Below are 24392 nucleotides of genomic sequence, written 5' to 3' on the forward strand. Positions count from 1 at the left end.
TCTCTCTCTCTCTCAGGGACCCAAACTTGTTTGAGGAAAAAGCGCCTGAACATATTTTCTCTCTCGCTGGCTGCTGGGAGAAACAGGACAGACCGTGTCCGTGCCAAGGAGAAGGCGTAGACTTCCTCCAAACATTTCCTCCGCCATCTCCGCTTTCGAGACTCTAAAAGTTTTGTGGAATCTTTGTAACGAGTTTTTTTCTTCTTTCACCTCCTCCTCTTCCTCCACCTGGTTGTTGTTTCTATCTGTCCTATAAAGACACCGGAGAGGACTCCTCCAGCTGAACTTTTTGCAGACATGGACTGGGGAACAGATCTTTGGGTAAGTTTGACAGCTGACACAGAAGAAGTCCTCAGGGAGAAGTCATTTTATGTTTACATGTTTATATAAAGAAATACCTTAAACGTCCCTTAAGAGTCGAGTCGCCCTGTGGTTTGTTGTCGTCGACACATTATGTACACGGGAGTCCTGTTTTTCCACGCTCGGCCTGGGTTAAGTAATCTTGGAACAACAGCAGGAGTCTTTCTCTAAAACACTGCAGCCAGAGGATTTCGCAACCCCTGCTACATACCTTATCATAAGCAGAGGGGAAAGAGGAGAGGTTTATGACTTCATGCCTACCTTATCTACTGTTGGGATAAAGGTGTATTCCACCAGCCTTTTTTTCTTTTCTTTTTTTTTGCTTTGCTTGAACCTGAGCACATCACATCTCAGGGGGGGGGGGGTTTGTGTTGTGGCTCATCTGTGTGTGAGTTATGGCTGCATCTGGTCAGTGACAGTCATCAGGTCAGACAACCTCCTCATCATCACTTACACCATCAGTGCCCTCTGTGGAGGCAGCCCCGCATTAAAGTTAAAGGGCACAACCAAGGGTGGCCACTTCCTGATTGATCAGACGCGTGTCTCGCCCACAAAACACAAGGAATTAGTTTTAAGTTTGACAAGATTTTGTCGCTCACATTTCTCGTTTGTGTCCCGACAGAAGTCCAGAGCCTAAAGACATCCTGTTTACTGCCCACTGAAAGGCAGGAAATCCTCACACATGAGAAGCTGAAACAAGAGAAAGTGGTTTTTTTTTGTGTGTTGAACATAGTTCTAAATCTGATCGCTAACAGATGACTCGCATGTTGCGTGTACCGTGTGCGTCCGGGCTGTTGAACTGTTTATGGTCGTTGGTATAATGGGTGGCGATGAAGAGCAAACAGGACTTATTTCCCCAAATCCTGCTGAGATCGTGGTCAAAGTCTGAGCACATGCCTCTGGGATTATTTCACAGTCAAACACAGAAGTGGGTGAGGCTATTGTGTATTCGTACTGCGTTTGTTGGGGAAAGAGTTGAAATTCAAAATCATTCGGCAGCTGCTGCTGCTCGGGGCGTGTTCGACAGGATCTGATAAACTGCGGCTTCATCAGACTTAATTGTGGGAAAACCAAAACATTTCATAGCTCGAGCTGAAACCAGCAGTTGATTATTCGCTGAGATCAAAAATAAATCTCTGCAACTATTATTTTCACTCACAAGAAACCCCCTAGGGTGTGAAGCCTTAGTTTATTACAATGCAATATTAACACAATTAAACAAAAAGGTAATGATTTGTGAACTCATGTCTTCAGTAAAGTGTCCATTTGGGTCTAAAGCTTTGTCTGTTGCTTCTGTTGCTATGGTAAGTTTGAGGAAATGACAGATTTAGAGAATGTTTCTCATAACGTCGAGTTACTCCATCATTATTATGAGGTACTGAGTCGTTGTTGTGAGATACTAGGTTGTTATTCGGAGAAAGTTTCTCATTATTATGACTTAGCGGATCTTATTTTGAACTAATTGGCAGAAATGGATCTTCACACACAGCGAGTCGAACCAACGGACAAAGCCAACGTCAGCTAACCGATATGTGATGTGATTAGAGTGAAAAGTGAACAGCTGACATGTCTGATGTGACGATAAAATGTCGCTTAACAGTGAGGTAAACTCACATTTCAGAAATATAACTCAACACACCTCAAACTACAAAAAGAACAATGCCATCACCAGATTTGTTCTACTTTGAAACACACATTTCTCTAACTACGCATGTTTATTTACAATAAATTAATGCCAACATTTTTTAAAGGCCTGATAGCTCAAATTCTTATCTTATGCTTGACATTGTTTTGTGTCTGTTGGAATAACCGATTACTTTCATGTCAAACATGACTAAAAGTGTTTACTAGCAAAGTTATTTAATTTCTTAATGTTTGAATATATCTAGTAGTGCCTAAGAGCTTTACACAGACTTGTAAGTACATCTGTTGCGACCCACTACTGTAGCTTTCACTATGACTGAGGTGAGCTAGAATCTGACCTCAGACCAGCCTGGATCAGGAAGCACAGATGCTTCTGTGGTACGTCACAGTGAGGGGTGGGACTAGTTCGACTGGTTCCAGGGTTTTGAGAGGCCCCTGGGACCGTCAGTCACAGGGCGGAGGTTCACACTGAGCTAATGATTATCTCATTCCTGAACCCTCTCTGTCTCCCTATCAGTATTTCCTCCTCTGACACAAACATGCAGATGTTCTACAGTAGAGTATTGGGGCGTAGTAATAAATGCATGCAGGAGTACATCTCGAAAGATTTGTCACGAGCTCTTTAGTTTGTTTCTCATCCATCCGTTCGCCTCGTTCACTCTCCTTCCTGCTGCTGGTTTTAACAGCCATAACATTTTTCTCTCCATCTTCCTCTTATGTTTTCTTAATCCCGTTCCTTCGTCTTTTCCTGCCTCCTCCCAGCTCTCTCGAATCCAGGACATGGCTAACTGTGTTACTGTATGATCTCCATTTAGCTTCCTCCTCCTCTGAGGACTCAATATCTATGTCTCTGGCTCCAAAAGACCTTGCAGCGTACACATCCTTGTACTTCTATACTTGTGAGGACCCTCATTGATACAATGTAACCTGTAAACCCTTTACCCTAACCTTAACCATCACAACTCAATTTCCAACCCTAACATTATAAACAAAGCCCTAAAACTAAGTCTTAACCTTCAATCAGCCCTTTGAAGTGGTGAAGAGAGGCCAAAATGTCCCCACACTGTTGTTTAAAACCTCAGTCCTCGTTTTGTAGCAAGTACAAGAACAAACAGACACACACACACACACACACACTGACAAACAACCTAAAGGTGGGGTCTTTCTTTGTGTTATGCAAGAGGCTCAACAACAGAACCACCCTGGTGCTTTTGTGTGTCCAGATTCTCATGTGTCATTGTATCGACGCCGTTCAGTTTTTGTGGTCACATCCGTCGTCAGTGAGACCTTCACTGAATGTCCCGACTGTCTGTGGGTAAAAATCAGTGGAGACAGAGAGCGCAAATGTTACCTGTCCAACAGGTTTTAGAGACTGTGTACGTGTGTGTGTGTGTGTGTGTGAGTGAGTGAGAGAGTGGTGAATGCAAGGACGTGTGTGAAGCGAGACAGGAATGTTGAAAGGAGGGTTTGCTTTATTCTCTGCTACACCTTTGTACCTTGTGTGTGTGTGTGTAATTAGAAAGAAGGGAGGATACTACCTGTGTGACCTGCGTGTGTGTGTGTGTGTGTGTGTGTGTGTGTAATTAGAAAGAAGAGGTGTGTGTATGTGTAAGGCTATTTTTAGCCTCACAGTTTTTATATGTAGCTCATCTGTAGCCTGATGAAGTGTGATGCTAAAGCGCTTGGTTAGTCGACAGAAGACTGATCAGCAACCATTTTATTTATGGGTTCATTGTCTTTAATTATGAAAAGTTTCAGTTCCAAACATTTGAGTGTTCTCTCGTTTTCTTACTCATCTGAGAGAAAGTTGAACTGAGAATCTTTGTGTTTTGGACAAATCAAGACATTTTACGGCGTCCCCTTCGGCTCTGGGAAATTCTGATGGGCATTTTTTTTTCTGACTGTCACGAGTCAAAACAATGATTTGATTGCGTAGAAAAGAATTGGTATATCCCCAATCAAAATAATGGTGGATTCCAGCCCTCAGTCCAGCACAGGTTTTGTTTTGTGTCAGCAGTTGTCAGAGTTTGTGAAACATTATTGTGGATATTTGCACACTTTGTCAGACACTCCCTGGTTTGGAGCCTGAATGTCGGGTGGAAGGGCTGCAATCAGTAAATATCATAGTGGTGATGAAAAGATTGGTCAACAATCAGTACGTTTATTTGACTATTAAGGGCCAGCAAAAACAAGTTGTAGATACAAACATTGATAAAGTTTCAGCAATTTGTTGGAGCTTACAGATGAATGTGAGTCCAATATTCTCTCCCTCTCTGGTTTTGGCTTCGACCGACTCCTGAGGGAAACGTTTGGTTCTTAAGCTGCTAAATACTCAGCTATGTTCTCCATGTCATCATCAGCTGAGTCTGTCTGCTGTTTGGTGCTCTGCATGTAGTGTGCAGTAGGTTTTTTTAGATCTTTTTTACCGAAAATGCCAGTATGAGAGCAGTAAGAATGAACCAAAACAATAAAAAAAATGTGGGCCAGACAGAGAAACAATGAGCCGAGACTCAATATAAAGCTCTGTGGAGCCCAGAGAAGCTGCAGTTTTAGGTGATTATTCTCTGTGGATCCATCAGTACGAGTGACCCCTTTCACGTCGAAATGTTGTTTCCACATTGGATTTTCATATATTGTTATATAAATACCTTTTATAGCTGCTTCTATGATCACTTATCAAGCAAAAATGCTAAATATTAACTAATTCTAGCTTCTCAATCGTCCAGATTTGCTACTATTCTGATGTGAAAGTGAACCGAGCCCATTTGAGATTTGGGCTGTTGGTCAAGTCAAAGAAGCAATTTTATGACATCACCTTGGGGTTTAAGGTATTGGTCATTTATTTAACTGTTCTGACATTTCGTAGATGGAAAACGATCAGCGGTTTAATCAGTAATGAAAACAATCATTAATTGCAGACCTACCTCGATATCCCTCTGACGTATCAAAACGATTTTACCAGCCGTTTTTAGATCAACAGTTTGCCACAACCTCTTATCCTCACTCAGTTGTAGAAGACATAGTGAAGGGAAATCAGATATGGAGACATTTATTTACCTTTTCTTTACAAAATTTGGAATACACTTCACAACAAAAAGGTGGCAGGAGAAACAGACATTTCAACAAAAGACCACTCAGTTGAATAAAAAACATAAAGACTGATTATACCATTTTTTCCTTCCCTTCAGTGTTTATATCGATTCTTGTCCACATCACCAGAATCTCCTCTCTCCCACTGAAAACACTGCTCCTGAAACGCCTCATCAGTAGTCCCGCCTTTAATTCCGTGACTTTGTGACATCACACTACATCATGTCACACTTTAGCGTAACTATTCCTCAGGGCTAGATTGGCTAATGAGAATTGATTTAGCATAGCTGCTCTGTTGTTGTTAGCGTTGCCGGGTCAGGCGTGTGTGAGCTGACCAATCAGAGGAGGCTGGATATCCACGAGGAGGGCCTGAAACAGAGCTCCTCGGACAGAGCGGGCATACAGTGATGCAGCACTGGACAGTTTGAGGAAAACGATGTGTTTTTGGAGCACTAAAGCCTGTAAACCTATTCTAGTAGTGACCCAAAATAAAATTATGAATCTGAAAATGAGCATAATATGTCTCCTCTTCTCTCTCCTATTCTCAGTTCATGAACAATGTAGGAATTGTGGCCCGTTTTACGCAATGTGAAGGACAAATTGAGATATAAATAAACTTTTATTATGTAATATCTGGTGTTTGAAAAACCTAAACCGAAGTTGATGTCTTCAAAATACTAATTCAGTCTGATTTATAAAAGTTCAAAACCTGAACTATTCAGTTTGTGTTTCACATAAGATAAAGAAAAGCAACAAATACTGCACACGTATAGAATAAGTACAGATGAATAAAGAAACTGAAAGAAAACAGGAAGAAGAATGGAATAAGACAGAAACTATGTCAGAGTGCAGTACCATCTCAAGCAAAGTGACAGTCACACATAGTTCCCTCCGTCAGACTTGTACTGCCGCCAGCTTCACTTCTTCTTTCAGAGGTTTTTTTCTTTCAGTCTGGTCTTCAGTAGGTGAAACACATGACTGACTTTTAAGGTCAAGTTTGACCCTGAAAAGTCTCCTTGGTTTCATTGTGCGTGTGATTAGTTCAATGTCCATTGGCATTGTCTTGATTTAGACTGCGCACGACATTGGGTTCGGGTCCTGCACTGATGTAACCATCCTCAACTTTAACTTAAACTGTACCACAGAGCAAAAACGGAGCCACAAACCTTTAGACTGCGCTGTGTCAGCTGAGTTCTGCTGCTTCTCCACAGAAGCCTCCAGTGTTTGTGTGCATATGCATGTATAGAAACAAGTGTTTCTGTGTGTTGTTCCTCTCTTAGGACCAGTATGATCACATCGACAAGCACACACAGTCGGGCCTCGACCTGCTGGAGCGTTACATAAAGTTTGTGAAGGAGCGGACAGAGGTAGAACAGAACTACGCCAAGCAACTCAGGTCTGCCATCGTTTCTTGTGAGCTTGAGTGTTATAATTACGTGTTTGTGTCTTTTGGCATTCATGTATGTGTGTAATAGAGAGTCACGCTGCTCCTTTTTCATCGTCTAACAGGAGTCTAACAAAGAAATACGCCAAACGAGGGAGCAAAGAAGAGCAAGACTGCAAGTAAGAGAACCTTTAATCATCCAGCCTCCATCATGTGTCCCTCACTTCCTTTATTTTCGCATTTCAATATTAAAAATAACATATAAAGTAGGAAGGATAACTGTGGCGGTGTTACCGAATGTTGATTTCACAGAGGAATGCTTCTCATTTCTTGGTGACAGCTTTAGATTTTGATGGCAGAAATGACAAATTAAGCCTCGAGTTAAAACTGGAAGTGAGCTGTTGGAGTTTGAGTGTGCTTCATTTATACAACAGAAAAGGATTGACGAACAAGGAATAACCCATATATTTACTAAATGGGGCTGTTATCTATTATCATAACTTCCCCAAACAGAACAAGAGCGGGACAGTCGCTCCAAATCAGTGGTTCTCAAACTTCTTCTTTCACGTTCTGCAGAAGCCAAAACAAAAGTCCACACAGTCCACCCAACATTTTTTTTTGCAGTCATTAACAATAACATTGAATAATGTAGTTAACTGGAAAATAATACAAGGTTAAGCTGCATTTCCACTGAAGTACTCTGGTATTGTACTCAGCGTAATTCCCAATAACTCTACCTAATCACTGTGTCTGCTGCAGACAGTGCTCTTAAACGTAGGCGGGATTTTTTTTATTTTACTGGCCGGCTTCGTGGTGACTGCTTTCACTTTTCCAGCTGTTGGGAAACAACAGGGGAGACTGTTCTGAAATCATACGAAGCTGCTGCTTTTGTTAACTGACACACCGTGACCTTTACTGTACATTACTGCCTGACTGACAGCATATACCACAGATAACCTTGTTTTCCTCTGCTCCGCTCGCATTCAGCTTCTCTTTACCTCACGCTCCATCACTGTCTGTCTTCTGCTCGACCACACGATCTCTACACACAGCATACACTTGTAGCTGTTTATTACAACACGAAACAAGCTCTACTTGGCTAAAGTGTGCAGACAGTGAGACAGAAGACCGCTGACAAAAGCAGGAAGTGAAATCCTACCGGCTGTTCTGACCCAGTGGCCTGCAGTGTTTTGACTCCACCTGATGGTATCGGATCAGTGTGCTCGGTACCTCAGCGGAGGGGTGATGGAAAAAACAGGACGGCATTGGAGCGGTTGTTTTGGTGCTTTTGACAACGGAAACGCTAAAACAACCATTCCAAAGTGCAACAAACTGAACTGAACTGAATGACTCAGTGCTGTAATAAGTATGCCAGTAAGCCAGACATGCTAATGTTTGCAGCTTACACGGATAAACACACAGTTGAATCCATTCCTTTAGAGTTTTGCTCTCGTAGGAAAAGGCTCAACAAAAGACTAACCTGCTGTGCCTGCCAAGTAGCTTTTGGAAACTGACAGGCACTTCCCAAATCGACTTTGGCGGATGATTGGGCGAACCATCTGTATATCACCATCTATCACAGGCCAACTTTAACCAATCAGATCAACAGCACAAAAGCGGCATCACCAGTGGAGCCAGTTCATAAATCAAACTCTCTAAACCTCTAAAACCAAGCCAACACCTGCCAGTAGTTCCTCACTGGATGCTTTATGCACATAGCTGGAAGCCTGGCAAGATAGATTAGTGAGATCAAGCCTCGCAAGATAAATAAAAGATACCATCCTCCGTCCTCAAATATTTTGAGATACAGAGTATTGCATTTTTCAGAGGTAAATAGGGTTCAGCGAATGGTCAGTTAAATGTTGTTCTCTTCAGCTGTAACGATTTTCCAAACTGTCTGTCCTCCCTGCCGCAGATTCAGCAATCACGCGTCGTTTCAGGAGATCCTGAACGAGCTGAACGACTACGCTGGCCAGCGGGAGCTCATCGCCGAAAACATGATAACCGGCATCTGTGTCGAGCTCACCAAATACCTTCAGGATCTGAAGCAGGAGCGCAAAACAGTGAGAGAGGGAGGGAGAAGAGGGGGGAAAAAGAAGTTAATCTGAAGTTTGGAAAATTGATGCACAGTGTCATCATCTCAAACCTCTTCCGTCCCCAGCACCTGTCTGATGCCAAGAAGGCCCAGCAGAATCTAGAGAGCACCTTTAAACACCTAGAAAGTGTGAGTCACGTGTTGCTGTTGCTTCCTGTTGCTGAGACATCGCACATGTTCGTCAGAAAGATTGGTATCTGGCAATGCAGATAGATTTTGTGGTTTTGTTGAGTTCAAAAGCAGTTTCTGACGGTTACATCAGAAAACATTTATTCATCATTCATTCAAGTGTTACTATTTTGTTTTTTGTTTTTGTTTCCTTGGGTGTAGAAAAATATCTGAGACTTCTTTCTCCTACCTGGTTCTAATTTGGCGATTTGAAATGTAGTTTGTGCGAGTGAAAAAAATATTTTCTTTGTTTCTGTGATGGGAAACTGTTGACAGCGAAGTCTGTGGATAATCCGCAGTAAAACTAGAAACACATGTCGCTGCTGAATATTTCAAATTTTGCTACCACTTCCTATTACAGTGCTCTTACTTCAATGTTTATGAGTCACAACCCAGTTTTAACCCAACCAGACCCAGCTTTATAGTCTATTAGCCTTGATGGATTGATTATTTTTCTCATGTGATGCACATAAACGTCCTAGGCTTACAAGGGATGGGATAACAATTCATTTCATTATTATTTTACAGCACCGTCTTTAAACAAATATGCTGCCTTCTCTCCCAAACTTGACAAAGAAAATCTACTGCGACAAAGGTTCCCTTCCTGGAGCACAGCTCAAGTTAATCAGCATAAAGTGAGGACACTTTGGTAGAAAAAGTAGATCCCTTATGTCAGACAGAAAAACAGGAAATGGACCTCATTCTTAGTTTCACCTAGTTCACACAACAAACACAGCCTGTCCTCCTCTGGTGTGGCATTAAACCTGCCAGTCTCTGTGTGTGTCTGAGCGTAACTCTGCACTCAGGGATCTTTGCCTTGTGTTTTAATTATACTTCACATGAGGTTCCACTGGATAATTCTTGTTTATGAGACAATTGGTTCGTAATTTAAGCTTAGACTGCATATGAACAAACCTTTTTACCTCATGCACGTGCAGCATCGTGCTCCCAATCTCCTGAATATCACAAAGTAAACTGTTCTGGAAAACGAATGAGAAGTCGGTCAAATTCCCAATTAAGTAAATATCTTTTCAGTCTATTCATAAGGAGAAGCATCTCACATTTATTTAGATCTGTTAAAAGCCATTAACTGGAAAAACTTTACGTGTTGCCAGGTTGTGAAAATTCTTTGTCAGGACAATGTGTTAATAGAAAGCACAGTGAGCGTTTCACTTCCTAATAAGTCATCAACTTTCTATTAATCCAACAGCAAAAGTTGAAAATCCTCTGCAATTATGCGTTTTTTTAAAACAATCCATCAAAACGTCGAAGTTGTACCAAATGGATTTTAGGTCCAAACTGTCCAGGAGAGAGCTCGACCTGATGACAAAAAAACAAGTGTCCTACGCCAGCCAGAGATCAATATCAAAATGAATGATAATACAAGCAGCAATTACAGCCAATAAATCTCGTACAGAGGACTTAAAAGCTTTATAAAATGGTATTGTAGTTTTTTAATGCCTTCTGCACCACAAACCAAATTTAATTCTCTCGGCCAGACCTCAAATGATTCAAAGCCAGATGAATCTATCTGCGTTACTGATACCACCAGGTGTAAATGAGTTCAAATATATATCAGTTGTATTTTCTGTTAATGGATCCTTTACCATACCAGTAACAAAGTCTGCATTATTTATTATTTATTAGTCCCTTTGCATTTTTAGTACCCCGAGTAGGAATGAATCCCTGACTATTATAGTGTTAATACCTCTAAAGCTCTTTTCATTAAAGTGTCGATCTGTGTGTGTGTTCATGCCCTGCAGACTAAGAAGCGCTTTGCCAAAGAGTGGGCGGAGGCTGACAAAGCCACACAACAAGCGGAGAAAACAGAAAACGACCTCAATGCCACCAAACTCGATGTCGAGAAAGTAAACACAAACACACAAACACACGCGACACAACGAACTTAGCTCACACTTTCTGGTTTTTAAGATATTTCGAGTCAGCATCCTTGAACTGTCCTTGTCTGTCTCTCGTTTTGGCTGCTTACGCCACCTTGTGTCTCCCCTCCATCCTTCACTCCACCTCCTCCCTGCATCTGTTCTCCCACTTTGCATTTTGTTTTGCATCTCCTCATTCGTCCCTCTCCCTGCATCCTTTCATCTTCCCCTCCCTCTCCCATCCGCCCGTTCCACCCCATCCTTCGCTCTGAAGGCCAAGCAGCACGCCCATGCCCGCACACACACAGCGGAGGAGTGCCGGAACGACTATGCGGCACAGCTCCAGAAATACAACAAGGAGCAAAACTTCTTCTACTACACAGAGATACCGCAGATCTTCAATGTGAGACGATGACACGCATTCACAATGCAGGACAACCGCACACACCTGTTTAAGTGGCGTGAGACCAAACACACCCTTGTTTGTCCCTCAGAATGTAACCCAGTGTTTACACAGACAGAACGAGGACAATGTGAACGTTAAGGAGTCATTGTATGTTTGTGCGCCGGACAGAAAATGCAGGACATGGATGAAAGGAGGATCCGGCGGCTGGCAGAGGGATACTGCCAGTTTTCGGACATCGAGAAGAAGGTGCTGCCCATCATCTCCAAGTGTCTAGAGGGAATCACTACAGCGGGGAAGAAAATTGATGAGAAACAGGTAAATGTGGGACTCAGTAACAGTAACATTCTATATAATGTTGCTTTAACGGAGGCCCTAAAATGTAAACAGCCTGCAGGACTCGGGACGATTACAGATTTTAATAAAGTGCCATAATGTAAAGTCATTACTAAACCCGCTGTAATGACTTTCTTTTTCTGTGTGCACAAGTTTATAAGGTTTATTTATGCAATCCAATAAACATTTCTGTAATAGAAAAACCTGATATTGATTGAATATGTCTGGGAAGTGCTGATTTATCTCCCTGGTCATTTAGAGAGCAGGATTCTTTTTGTTTTATGGATTTTTCTTCCTCATTATTTCAGACATGTAAATTAAGTCAATCCCCAGTGAAGTTTTACTGTTTAAAAACATGCCGTCAAGAAAAAGTGTAACACGAAAACATTATGCAAATTATGTTTTTGGGGGTTTTTTCTGTGTTTTCTATTTGCTCACTACATGTCTTTAGTAACTTCATGTTTATGTTAAAAAGCAAATATCGGCGAATACACTGTCAGAAACCTCAAAAATCCAGGAGCAGTTGGTCCTGATTGAGCGCCTGAGGGGAACTCTGAGCCCACACATCCAAATCCAACGCTTAACATCTAACTCTGACTGTTTCTTTGATGTCAGCGAGTGTCTGTTTGTCTCCCCGCAGGACTCGATACTGTTCATAGAGCAGCACAAGTCTGGTTTTGAGCGACCTGCAGATGTGGAGTTTGAAGACTACACCCAAGGAATCAAACCAGCAACCTCTGACTCAAGCCTCCACCCACCCAAAGTGCGAGCCAAGCTCTGGCCTTTCAGCAAGAAGAACAAGGTAAATTTGCTCGCATCAGACTCTCTTCTCTTTGAGTTTACATAAAAAGAGCGCCGTTTCAAGGACGAGACTTTCACTGCCTCTCTCCTCTCTGCTTCGCCTGCTGCTGCATCTGACGACCTGAAAATCCTCTCTGTCCTGTTCTTTGAATGTGGCCCAACTTATCCGGGCTAACAAGTTGTAAGCAGGCTAAAATTAACCCTGACATTTACAATCTAGTTAATCATACATCCGGACTCTTCAGATGAAGTTAGTAGGATTGATATGCAAGTCTTTCTTGACACTCCATGCTCTTATTTTGGAAAAAAAAGAGCAGAGACTGGAAACAGTCGCACAGCTGAGCACTGTAAGGGTTGTAAATAACACATGAGAAAATAGACTGCAGTGCCCATATTTCATGGTGTAAAGAAACATGTCGCACTGTGCAACACTGCGGTACATTAATGTGTTTTTAATAGCGTTCAGACAACAATTGAGGTCTGTGGCTTAGAGGAACGAGATGTATTTCACCGCGTTTGTAGGATTCATTGACACAAGAAACATAAATAACAGCAGATTTATCCTTTAATAAGTGACATGTCTCAATTTTAGATAGAGTTATAATTACAATCAGCACATCTCAATACAATACTAAGCACAGGTGTCATGTTACAGCCACAATAAACCTGTATGTCGCAGGTTTGGCGACTTGTTACAGAAACATATTTCAAAGTCTTATGAGCCAAATCAGGAAGCAGCTCTCTCCTTGTGTGTTGCTTCTGTTAACCATAGTAGAAATGACACTCACGTGAGCTCATAACAATGCTTTAGACTGAACACACACACACACACACACTCAGACACACACACATGCAACTCAGCACACATTCCACTCATGTCTTACTCCACCACCCTGTTGCCCTCAGGGGCCAATTCTAATTCCAGTCTGCTGCACAGACTTGCCCTAAAACTCCCAACGCTCTAACTCGAACTGTTCGTCCGCTTTGCTGCAGAAATCTCTGCATCTGTTTGACTCACTCCTCTCTCTTCTTCTTCTTCTTCTCCTGTTTTCCTCTCATTACCAGTGTAATTTTCTCCCTCCTTTGCCCCTCTTCCTCTGCCTCCTCCATCTTCTCTTTTTCCTCCCCTCTTCAGTTTGCCCGTCCGTCTTTCTCTCCTCCGTCCCCTTTCCCATCGGGCAGCCTCCCCCTCTCCCTCTCCCTCACAAAGCTGCAGCTCACCCCTCTCTCTCTCTGCCTGAGAGAGTTTAATCGCTCTGTCAAACCCAGGATTTCTACCTTAAAGATATTACACAAACAGCACTCGGTGAGTGACGACATCTGCTCCGGTCCAATCCACATCCCCTCCCCCCGCGCTGTCATGTTCTGTAAATGTATCTCCCCCCATCTCATTCAGATGAGCTGTTGCACGTGGATGTTCGTACTCTGTCTCCAAAAAACGATCTCCATGGTTGTTATTGTGAAAGTGTGTTTCCCATGGACCGTATTCAAACAGCGGCCATTTTCCTCTGACGTCAAGCTCACGGTAGGAATCTCAAATGCCGACATAACCTTTGGGAAATATGTTAGGAATTCACCACTTCCAGACATAGGGACACCTGGCCATATTTTGAAGTGAAACGAAACCCATTACCTAACGTTAGCATTCAAGTGCTTCCTTGCCAACATCACCGTTTGATTACATTCAGTGTGGTTTTCTTCCAGGCTTAAATAAATGTGCACAAGAGGTTTGTTGATGTTTGAGAATTAATTTACGCCTTTCCTATCGTATCCTTTAACACGATGATACAATAATGTTAGCTAGGAGGTGGTTGAATACCACAGAAAGCTTCTGTTAGACAATAGCTAACGTTAGCATTCAATTACCTCCTAGCTAATGTGATGGTATCATAGTGTTACAGGGTACGATAAAAACGTCAATAAACATGTTTATTTAAGCCTGAAAGTAAAATGCACCGGATGTTATTCGATGGTCATGTTAGCTTGGAAGTAGCTAAATGCTAACGTTAGCATATGGGTTATCTAATATGTTGTTTTAGCTTGAAATACGGGCCGTTGTCTATTTAGTTTGCTAATCAATCAGTAAGCAGTTAAATGGTATTAATATGTGTCAGGCTCCCTTCGTTTATACAACCTGCACATCATTTGAGCGTCCCACCCTGAGCGCAATGTCAGAGGAAAATGGCCGCCGTTTGAATATAGTCCATGTGGTGTGTTTGTTGTACACCTGTCTCATACTGTTTATCCCTCTCCTCATATCTAGATATCGCATGCTGAAAAACACATGGTAACACTTATTATGGTTACAGGGTAGACTTAAAAGGTGCTTAAATAACAATATTCTGGTGTTGGATTACTTTAAAATGGATTATTTTTGAAGGAGTAACTCCACACTGGATCATGATGCAATGACCTCCGGGGGGAAAAAAGATGCAAAATCCCAGTCACACCAGAAAACTGCAGTCTGGAATTTGTCCATGGCTAGTTGGTGAACCACTGTAGCTTCAGTACTAACAGCTATTGTGTTAACTAGCCAAGAATGTGCAAGAAACTAAAACTGCTCTCTCGGGGAAACTTGGCATTATTATTAACTGAAATTGTTAACTGTTAGTTAGCAAGCTTTATAGCTCAGTCTTGTTTGTGTGCCTCTATCGTAGGCCTGTTATCATAACCTACATTTGCTCTAAGCATTCAATTTTTCCAAAAATTACCACCATCTTTGAAAAACCAGCTTATTGTGACATATGACTTATTGTTATTATTGACAAAATGATCAGGCAGATGGTGCCGACTTTCAAGTGCACAGGACAAATTATTGTGTAAAAGTTCCCTAAAGTTAACCTGAATGCCAGAGAAATCATGCAGATCTACTTTGCCATCGTTAGCGCAGCCACTGATCGAACTAATTCTGCTTGAATGAGGTTATTTTACTGCAAATATTGAACCATTCATCATTCATTCATTCATTCATGCCGGTGTGACTGGACTTTTTGTGATCTCGCGTCAAATCACAGTCGAGTGTGGTCAGGTGCAAAATGATGTGCAGGGTGCAGTTACTCTTTACTTCACAAAATCAAATGCATTTATTTAATGGAATAAAGCACTACCTTTCTATTTAATGAACACCATTAACTTTCTCTACAAACTAAATACCAGAGAACCAAGTCTTTATTCTGTGATGCCATATTGATATATTACTTTTTAAATCAAGCTCTGATTTTGCAAATGCAAATCCTCAATCATCCAGACTAGAAAACAAATTCATAATGTGTAGTATTTAATGTTATCTTCCACCTCCATTGGAATCTTACATGAAAATAGTTTATATTTTACACCCCACCACAGCAGAGACAAATATAAGTAAAAATCTACATTTTAAAGATTCAAGATGGCATCACAGGAGAAAGAGTTTTATGTGTTGTTTCTGACTATTAGTTGTTCGTACAGTACGCAGCGGTCCACAGCTGCGGAGATAAAATTCAGAGGTATCCCTTTGGGACGTTATAAGATCGTAAACAGTCTTTCTCCTCACTCTCTGTCTTTGTTTTCCCATCACTGCTGTCACAATAGGGTTTGTTTTCTGAACACGTAACAATTATGTGGCTGTGTATTATTGTTTTTTGACAGACATGCTGTATTAACCTGTCAGTCTGTGTTTAGACGTGTTATTAACAGTGGGAAAACTAGATAGAGACAAGGAGGAGTGACATCTGGTGGTGAAGAGCATTGATAAGGTTGTTGTTTACATTATGCTTTGAATAGTTATTGTGTATGTTCAATGTTTTGTGTTGTTTGTGTGTGTGCGTGTGTGTGTAGCCGGCTGCCGCAGAAGATTTCTCTCACCTTCCTCCAGAGCAGAGGAAGAAGAAGCTGCAGGCGAAGATTGATGACATCTCCAAAGACCTACAGAAGGCGCAGGACCAAAGGTGACGACATCATCAGCGGTGTCACAGGCAACTCTGAGGCCCGAAAACAGACTTAATCATTTTCTGTCTTTTGTTATGACAAAATGCTTCTGAGTGATAGTTTCAGCTCATGACCTTGACTGTGATCATCTGAAGTTGTCTCAAGTGGTGACAACCGTCATTTACTTGCATCAGTCTGTCAGTTCAGACTAAAGAGGACGGAGGTGTTTCGAGCTTCAGATGTAGTTTAAAGCCGTCATCAAGCGCAGGTGGAGGTGTCAAGAAATAACCTCTAACTCCAACTGCAAGCTTGAAACAGCTAAAATACCTCTTTTTCTCTTTAGCAACTGTCATATATGTTAATTATCACTAGCTCAAGGTCAATTAGCCTGTATAAACTGGAAAATTTGGACATGGCAGAGGTGAGAAGCGTTCTTAAAAGCCTTCAAAGTATTTTATCTTCAAAGAATTTAACACTGAGCTAATCTGCTTCATCAGGACTGTGTTGCCTGATAACTGTGTGACTCTTGGATTAAAAGATCCAAATGTCTTTCATGTGAAATAACCAAAGCAGTTTCAAGTTAATATTTCATTGCTTATGGTAAGAAAATTATTTTTCAAAAAAGTGCAGTTTTTTAAGGCTTTAAATGATACATAAGAAAGTGGCTTTTAAAGGGGCAATATGCAAGAACTTGAGCTGAATATGTTAAATAACTAAAATTATCAACAGAATGTATATAAATGGTTAAATTATGATGCACGTACTGTGTTGCATACATGTATATACAGAAGTTAGCATGCTAAACAGCTAGCCTACTAGAGGTGTAAACGCTAACGCTCCCCTGGTCCCAGAGCTCTCAGTCCTGACCGCTAGCTGCACAGCTAACTGAGCTAACTAGCTAACTACAGACTGAAGCTAGCAGATGTCAGTACCACATGCTGCCACCTATTTGTTTGGATTATGAATTTGACAGAAGGCCAATTCTTACATAAAGACACTCTCAGATGGACATATGTGTACTTTGTGGACCATGTTGTTCACAAACGTCCATACCTTTAGTTCTGGGTTGTTTTTCACATTCTGAGTTTGGGCTTTTAGTTTGAATTAAGTTCTCCTAATTTGGCATCAACACTTATGAGAAAATCCTTTCCCCGTTTGAACATGCCAAGTCTCCTCTGCACAAAGACAAAAACATTTTCCCAGTTAAGTGTGGAGAAACTTGACTGTAAAATCATCTGCCCATCCTTCCTGTTCTTATCAGCACTGCTGCACAGGAGGGAAACTTCCTTAATGAGGGCTCACATTTGCAAAACAAATAACACTTTCCTATCTCTTGACCTCAGTGAAGCACTGGAGAAGATGAAGGGTGTGTACGAGCAGAATCCACAGATGGGGGACCCTTCCAGTCTGGAGCCTCAGATCACAGAAACTGCCCAGAACATCGGCCGTCTGAGGGGGGAGCTCGCCAAATATGAGGTTATTTCACACACTCTACATGCACGTATACAGTTTATGCCAATAATGTGTGCATGACAGATCAGAGTATAGTGTTTGAGTCAACATCCAGCTCTTGTTGGTTACAGACGTGGCTGTCAGAAGCAGTGGGAGGAGAGGAATCGTCCAACGCCATCAACAATAATACTCAACATGGGTAAGACCTGCATTTAAAAGAGCAGTTTGAGATTTGTGGGGATAAAGATGATTCCCTTACTTTAAATGCAGAGAGTGAAACCACTCAGCAGCTCGCTAGCTTAAGTTTGCATGAAGCAGGGAGACTCTCGATGGACTGTTAAGACCTGCAAGGTGATGCTGACCTAGACAATGTCACTGCACTGGACATGAAGTGGTCCAACAATGTGTTAGCCCCCCATAAAATATCTTGTTGCTTCTGTGCTTCAGTCTGTGCACAGATTAAATAAACAAGATCCACAAAACGTGTGAATTGATGAGCTTTAGAGGCAGATGATGTGTTACCTTTGGAAGGAGTCTTGCTCGCTCTTTTCTCATGTTTTAGATCTTTGTGCTAACCTAAGCTAGCCTTTCATATTTATAGTAAAAATTATAGTAAAAAATAAGATGATGCTGCCAGATCTCTGTGCGCCAGAACAAACATGGATGGTGAATTGTGGATAACATGAAGGTGGCGTGTCGGCGTTGCTCCATCGTTGTTGGGAATGTTAGTGGAAGCATTGAAAATGCTAAGACACCTTCAACATGGATCTAACAAGGAAAATCTAGATCTATTTCAGTCCTATGAATGCTCAGTTTTGCATTAAGCCAATTGAAAACCTTGACTTCCTTTGAATAAAATTACCAAGATCTCCACGTCATTTGGCCCAGAGAGCGAGAGCGAGAGACTTCTGCTGGTCAAGTGGATTAACTTCCAGTTTAGCACCTGGCTAACTTGAATTGGCATAAAAAGATTTAACTGTGCGGCTCTTCTAGTCTTTCCAGATGTCACTGAACCAAACAGCTCAAATTATCACAATGAAACGAGTCATTTCACAGCAGTTCTAACGCTCAAAAAAACACGTATCCACTGTTTCAAAGTCGATTCTTTCACAATGTAAGCTTACGGGAAAAAGCCTCTTTTTGTGCCTTAGTGCATGATCTAATAATTACACAGTTTGGCCACTACAAAAACTGGCTTCAAAGCCTAGCGCTCTTCCTGGAGGACATTCGAAAGCATCACCCAGATGAACAAAAACAACCGTATAATCTGATTTTTTTTTCACACTATACCAAACTTGCACTGAACTGTGACTCCTAGACAGGAATGAAACAAACCGTGACTTCTGCGTGCACTTTCAGTGTTATCAATCTTCACATCTAACCGTGACAAAACACCGTGTTTGTGGCAGGAAACACATGTTTTACTTTTCTTGGATTGGTGTATTTTCAGTGTTGTCGCAGCCGAACAGCCTCAACACGTCTACTCAGAGTTTGACGACGAGTTTGACGACGTAGAAAGTCCCATTGGTCAGTGCATGGCTCTGTACACCTTCGAAGGTACGTCTCAACCTATTTACACTCAACTTGCTCTGAAATAGATCTCACTCGAGCTTTTAATAATGTCTCTTACTTGTGTGTGATCGTCTGCAGGCACCAGTGAGGGCACTATTTCCATCACGGAGGGAGAGCTGTTGAGTATAATGGAGGAGGATAAAGGAGATGGATGGATGAGGGTCCTCAGAGCCAGTGGTGAAGAGGGCTATATACCTTCAGCCTATGTCAAACATACCCCGTAACACACACACACACACACACACACACACTCAGAGCTTGTGATGGAAAAGTAAAGAGCCAAAGGTGAATACAAAGTCATCCATGATAATTGGAGCTGTCCTCTGCATCTTTTATCTCAGCCAGTGACGTGTACAGCGAGATGAGAGTGAGTGATTATAAAGCTTGTTATCGAGGCTGATTGCGATATCCTACACTCCCTGTCTCCGCTCGCTGCGGCAGGACAGGCCGTCTCTCAACACAGACTGTCAGTCCTGTCTGATCTTTATAAATTTAAGCTCTTTTAAAAAACCAAACTTTTGAATGTATCCCTGAACTTTTGGGTCACGATGTTAAGTGACGACTCATTTAACATACTCAGCATCACAGTAGCCTGACGCTACGTTTCTCTACGTCGATATATCCGCTCACTTGACCTTCCCACTGCCCTCTCTAACAACCTGCTGAACTTTTTCTTTTTTGTTACGCCAGCGCTCTGCTAAAACCTCTTTCCTGACAGGATAATGTGAGTTTTTTTTTTCTTTCTTATTATTCATAGTGATGTGATGTTTTATGACTTAAAACTGGATGAAAACCACTACTCTATAGGGGGAGTACAAAATACAGATTGGATGTGTCATGGTCAAGGAGAGGTTTTTATTTTTTAACCCACGTGAAAACAGGTTGTGCTTCCTGTAATCATTCCTCCAGTCCAACCTGGCCCAAAGACATTCTTCCTAATATGCTTTTAATGTAATCCACTGTCCTTTAGTCCGGGTTGAAGTTTTGCTGCATCTAATATGAGGCTTCACCAATCTGAGTTAGTGGGGTTTTTTTTTTTTTGCTGTGTGACTATCAATCCGCTACAGCTCAGCAAGAAACGCTGTGTGAGGAAAAAAGAGGAATTTCGTACTGAAGACATCAGTAAGTCAGTCTGCTGGGGCGTCATATTAGCTTATGTAAATAAACCTCAAGTATATGTTTTAACACAGAAGACGGGATGTGGATTTTGTCGCCCCATCAGTTCCATTGGAAGCACTTTAGGGAGGAATCTTTGAATGGCCAGTATGATCAGCTTACCTGTGACAGGTTACTGAAAATGTTGTAATGTTTTTGTGAGTTTAAAGTGGATCTTTTTATCCTAAATGTTTCATTCTATAATGATTACAAAGTGTAATGGCTGTGGAAAAATATCACCATGCACACTTGGAATTGTTCCCAAAAGACCGTAATCACATGGCGGCCATCACGTTCAGGACGGGAAGCTCAGATGTCAGACTGCCATGTTCCAGGAAAATGATCTACCGTGCTCCAGTGCTCTGTCAACATGTGTTACTTACCACAGTTTGATAGGTCAGTCAGGGTTATGGATAGCTCTATCAATGGTAGCATTTTTTGACAAGGCAGCCTATATTGTCAGAACGGTATTTTGTCAAAGTCTGTTACCCCTTCATGATGCGTTTCCTCCTGCCACCACGACTTGAAAGCGTCCACAAACGTCAATCTGCCGACATGAGTAGAAACCAAACGTTGTACTCTGCCTTTATCATGGCACCCAGATCAGGAGTTCGCCATCAAATCGGGAGTCTGATGGTTGTTTTTTTTGCCTTGGACAGTAGCCAGTAGTCATGCTAATGCTAACGGCGGCGGCCAAAAAACAAACCAGGAGCTGCAAGTTCGCCAGGAAGAAACACACATCTGTGTTTGTCATCATCTGTGTTTAAAAGTTGCCTGTTTTCACTTGAAGACATGGAGGATGAAAACAAACGGAAAAGGCGATGACCAGAGTCGGATGTGAAGTAGAAATACAGCATGTTATAATTCTGGCACAAATACTTGATGAACTGTGAGTGTTTGAGGTTGCGACCTGATAAGATGTGCAACCCAAGAGTGGATAACAAGCAATTATTAAGCCCTTTCCTTCACCTTTTCAATTCTACTTTGCACAAAACTGGCAAAAACTGACTGGTTGAATATCCGGTCATCAACTGGTTCTTCTATCTCTCCTACGTGTGTTCTGGCTTTACTGGGTGTAACCGCCTGTTTTTATGTACTGAGCCTTCAGATTTCTGAGTCTCATTCTTACAGGTCTTCTAGAATTTTTACATTTTTTTTTAAACAATGTCTTTGTGATCTGTTCAGCCAAATTTTAAAAGAATTTGAATTTTAAGATTCAGCTTCTCATTGGATCATTTCCAACAAGTGAACAGCAGAAAGAAAAAAAAAAAGTATAAGCACTTTTAAAATCTGATAGGAGTGTTTAAAGAGCCACTCCACGCGTTTTAAGACATATCGCTGTAAATAATGTGTCTAATATGGTTTCTCCTCAAACGTCCAATTTGTCAGAAAGTTCATTTTTGAGTCTCTTTTTTTAACTCGTCAAATACCGACGCTTCAGGACGGCAGCCGAACGCGACCTACAATCTCAAAGCGAGTTGGGAATGAGACTCAAAAATCAACTTCCTGACAAACTGGACCTTTAACTAGTTAACCGTTATTTAAGTTACATCTCCACCTCCTTCATTGAAAAATGCTGAAGCTATGGATGTCCTGAAAATGTGTAATTGGACGAAGTTTTGTAGATGAAAGCACAGAGAATCTTTCCTCATTCAGCAGATACATTAGAAAACCGTAGCAACATTCATATTTAAGGGGCCGCTGAAAATCTCACTCTTATTGAGCCATGTAAGGTTTACCCATCTCCTCCTCCACCACTCTGTCCTGCACTAGTAGACGTTTTTTTTCTCTCAACATTTAAGGGTTATTATTGTATGATTCATTTTTAAAAAAAGAAATGTATGTATTTACATGTATTCTTTGAGTCATAAAGTGAAATGAAAAAAACATTTCTTGTCTTTTTTTGTGTTTCTTTTACAGTGTCATTTATGAGAAATATTACATGCAAAAACTGCCAGCAAAAAAAATAAAACAAATTTATTCCAATGGAAACACTGAAATGAAAAACAAAATGTCCAGTGTGTGGTCCCTTACAGCAGCAGCTCGTATACAAAGGGAACTAAATCAAAATATTCATGTTGGAATCTCAAGTATCAAACAAGTGGCGCGGATCAATAAAACAGTGTCTGGGTATCAGAAATGTACATTTGAAGAAGTAAACAGATGTTAGTGTTTGGGTAAACAGATTTCCTAAAAAAAAAAAAAAAGGAAAATGAATCCAACGCAGTGAAGGACTGCCCAGCGCCAAAACATCCCAGATATAACTAGTTTGTTTAAAAATTAAGTTGTTGCTTGACTGTCTCTCTTCTTTCAAAAACAACTTTTTCTTTGTGTCTGTGAGATCTCAGGGATGAGATCTTAGCCTCGGCTGCTGCAAAATGCAGAGGCTCAAATAAAAACAATTCACTTCTTCCTCTTGTGAAGAAAGTGCTGAGTTCACCCTGAGGCTCAGGTTAGAGGGTCGGGCTGTTGTGGGGTGAGCTCCACAGGTTCCAGTTTATCCGAGAGGACGCAGAGAATCTTGTCAAACTTCTCGTAGCGCTCCTCTCTGTCGGCCGCTGCCCCCGACTGACCCCAGAACAGCCGCAGGGCAAACTCTGTCCGGAAAGCCTCCAGCAGCTCCGGGACTGGCTCCCACCCTCCTGCGTGAGCAATGTGAAGGAGACTTATTAGATCAGACACCACAAGTGGTGAAGTTTTCACAATCTCCAGTTGTTCATTTGCAAATAAACTGAGTTTTTATCAACTAAGGTTGTATGAGGTGTTCCTGAGCCCCTGATATCCTTTATAGAATCAAGTGGTGAACCTCGCCCCATCTTTCCTTTTGAACTTCTGAGCCTTTCGAGGATAACTCCCTCACACCCCATCACTTCTTACTGATGAACCCGTTCACCTGTGAAATGTTCCAAATGTGTTTTGGAGCATTGCACCAGTCTTTTGTTGCCTGTTTGAAACATGTTGCTGCCATCAAATTCAGAATAAGCTGCTTTTTCTTATACAAAAATCAATGAAGTAAATGAGGTGAAAATGAACTATTTTGTCTTTTAACTGTTTTCAATTCAGTAGATGTCAAAAAAGATTAGCAAAACATCTGTTTTATGTCTTCGAGTGATTTAACATAATTTGTTCTATTTGGTGATTTTCTCGTACTGTGACGTCTGACCCTCCACAGGAGAGAAAAACACTCAAGATTTACAATATAATGCCTCAAACTGTATGAATCTTATTAAAAATCTAATGACTTCGAGTGCTTAGTAAATAGCCATATTTCACAAAAATAAAACTCAGACAATATTAATATTCTGTCCACCATATCAATATCGTTAGGTTGCCAATTTAAGAGTCAGAGATTTTACATTTTATCTTCATATTTTGGGAGAGCAATTTCCACTTAACACTTAACAGTTGGTGTTTGTCATGTGACTCCATTCACTCCGTGACGTCTGTACGCACAACAACAGTTTGATAGGAAAAGTCTCACTCCTTTCTGAGTCCATTCCTTTCATCCTCTTTAATCCACCAGCAGTGAAACATAACCCACTGTGTATTATTCTCTTATCCTTCTCGCCGACTGACCAACTTCTATCAAAAGTAACTCTCTGCAACTGCGTCTATGAAAGCGCGTACCTGTGAGCAGTGAGTGTGCGTGCTGCTGATAATCCTGTGCATGCAGCGCAGCTCTGCGAGCTGATTGGAGGACATCGTAGAGAAGCTCACAGCCTCGCTCACTGTCCTCCACCGGGTCCTCGCCCTCCATCGCCATCAGCAGAGGAACCAGATGTGGCACAGCTATCGGACCATGGACAGCGGAGTCTACAGGACACACACACAATGCATGACATTCATGACTTTAATATGTCACAGTGCTTCTTATATAGAACTAGTTTCTACCTGTCTGGAGTAGCAGGTGTTTTTTGTATCTAGAACTTCACTCTGCTAAAGGGGAAGTGTTCCCATTTCACACGTCAGTCTGTATGTGTAAAAGTTATATAAAGTTTTGTGTGGCTCCAGAGAGTGATGTTCAAAGTCTAATAAAATGTCTGAAATGATGAAACGAGATAAAACACACTGAGTGCATCTCCTGAGTCTGGAAAGTCACATCTGACAAAAGCATCTGCCAAATGAATTTAATGTCATGTAATGTGT

General features: G+C 41.5%; 2 protein-coding genes across 6 annotated transcripts in view; one reads left to right on the forward strand and one right to left on the reverse strand.

Annotated features, from left to right (window-relative positions):
• Positions 1-22124, forward strand: trip10b (thyroid hormone receptor interactor 10b). 3 transcript variants are annotated; one of them, XM_030414722.1, is made up of 15 exons: positions 1-321; positions 6375-6490; positions 6604-6657; positions 8394-8541; positions 8640-8702; positions 10505-10609; positions 10896-11024; positions 11196-11342; positions 12001-12162; positions 13297-13467; positions 15978-16087; positions 17411-17543; positions 17651-17718; positions 18970-19076; positions 19170-22124. In XM_030414722.1, the coding sequence occupies exons 1-15, from the start codon at positions 298-300 to the stop codon at positions 19313-19315; spliced, it is 1683 nt and encodes a 560-aa protein (XP_030270582.1). In that variant the 5' UTR covers positions 1-297; the 3' UTR covers positions 19316-22124. The 3 variants fall into 3 exon arrangements, with proteins under 3 accessions (XP_030270582.1, XP_030270591.1, XP_030270598.1); XM_030414731.1 differs by lacking the exon at positions 13297-13467 and adding an exon at positions 14425-14448; XM_030414738.1 differs by lacking the exon at positions 13297-13467.
• Positions 22069-24392, reverse strand: part of sh2d3a (SH2 domain containing 3A) — a 19522-nt gene continuing 17198 nt past the window's right edge. For 2 of the 3 annotated variants that reach the window (XM_030414665.1, XM_030414671.1), the window contains 2 exons: positions 23874-24059; positions 22579-22888 (listed from right to left, as the gene is read on the reverse strand). In XM_030414665.1, coding sequence (XP_030270525.1) covers positions 22695-22888; positions 23874-24059 — 380 coding nt within the window. In that variant the 3' untranslated portion in view covers positions 22579-22694. Of the gene's footprint in view, positions 22889-23873; positions 24060-24392 lie in introns of all 3 variants that reach the window. The other variant, XM_030414655.1, reaches the window with a different exon arrangement.

This window comes from Sparus aurata, chromosome 1 (assembly GCF_900880675.1).
Source record: "Sparus aurata chromosome 1, fSpaAur1.1, whole genome shotgun sequence".
NCBI classification, from domain to species: domain Eukaryota; kingdom Metazoa; phylum Chordata; class Actinopteri; order Spariformes; family Sparidae; genus Sparus; species Sparus aurata.

Coding starts and splice junctions, on each gene's coding strand:
- trip10b (XM_030414722.1), top strand. CDS start 298: ATGGACTGGGGAACAGATCTTTGG. Junction 10,610..10,895: donor CCAAACTCGATGTCGAGAAA/GTAAACACAAAC, acceptor TTCGCTCTGAAG/GCCAAGCAGCACGCCCATGC. Junction 11,025..11,195: donor AGATACCGCAGATCTTCAAT/GTGAGACGATGA, acceptor TGCGCCGGACAG/AAAATGCAGGACATGGATGA.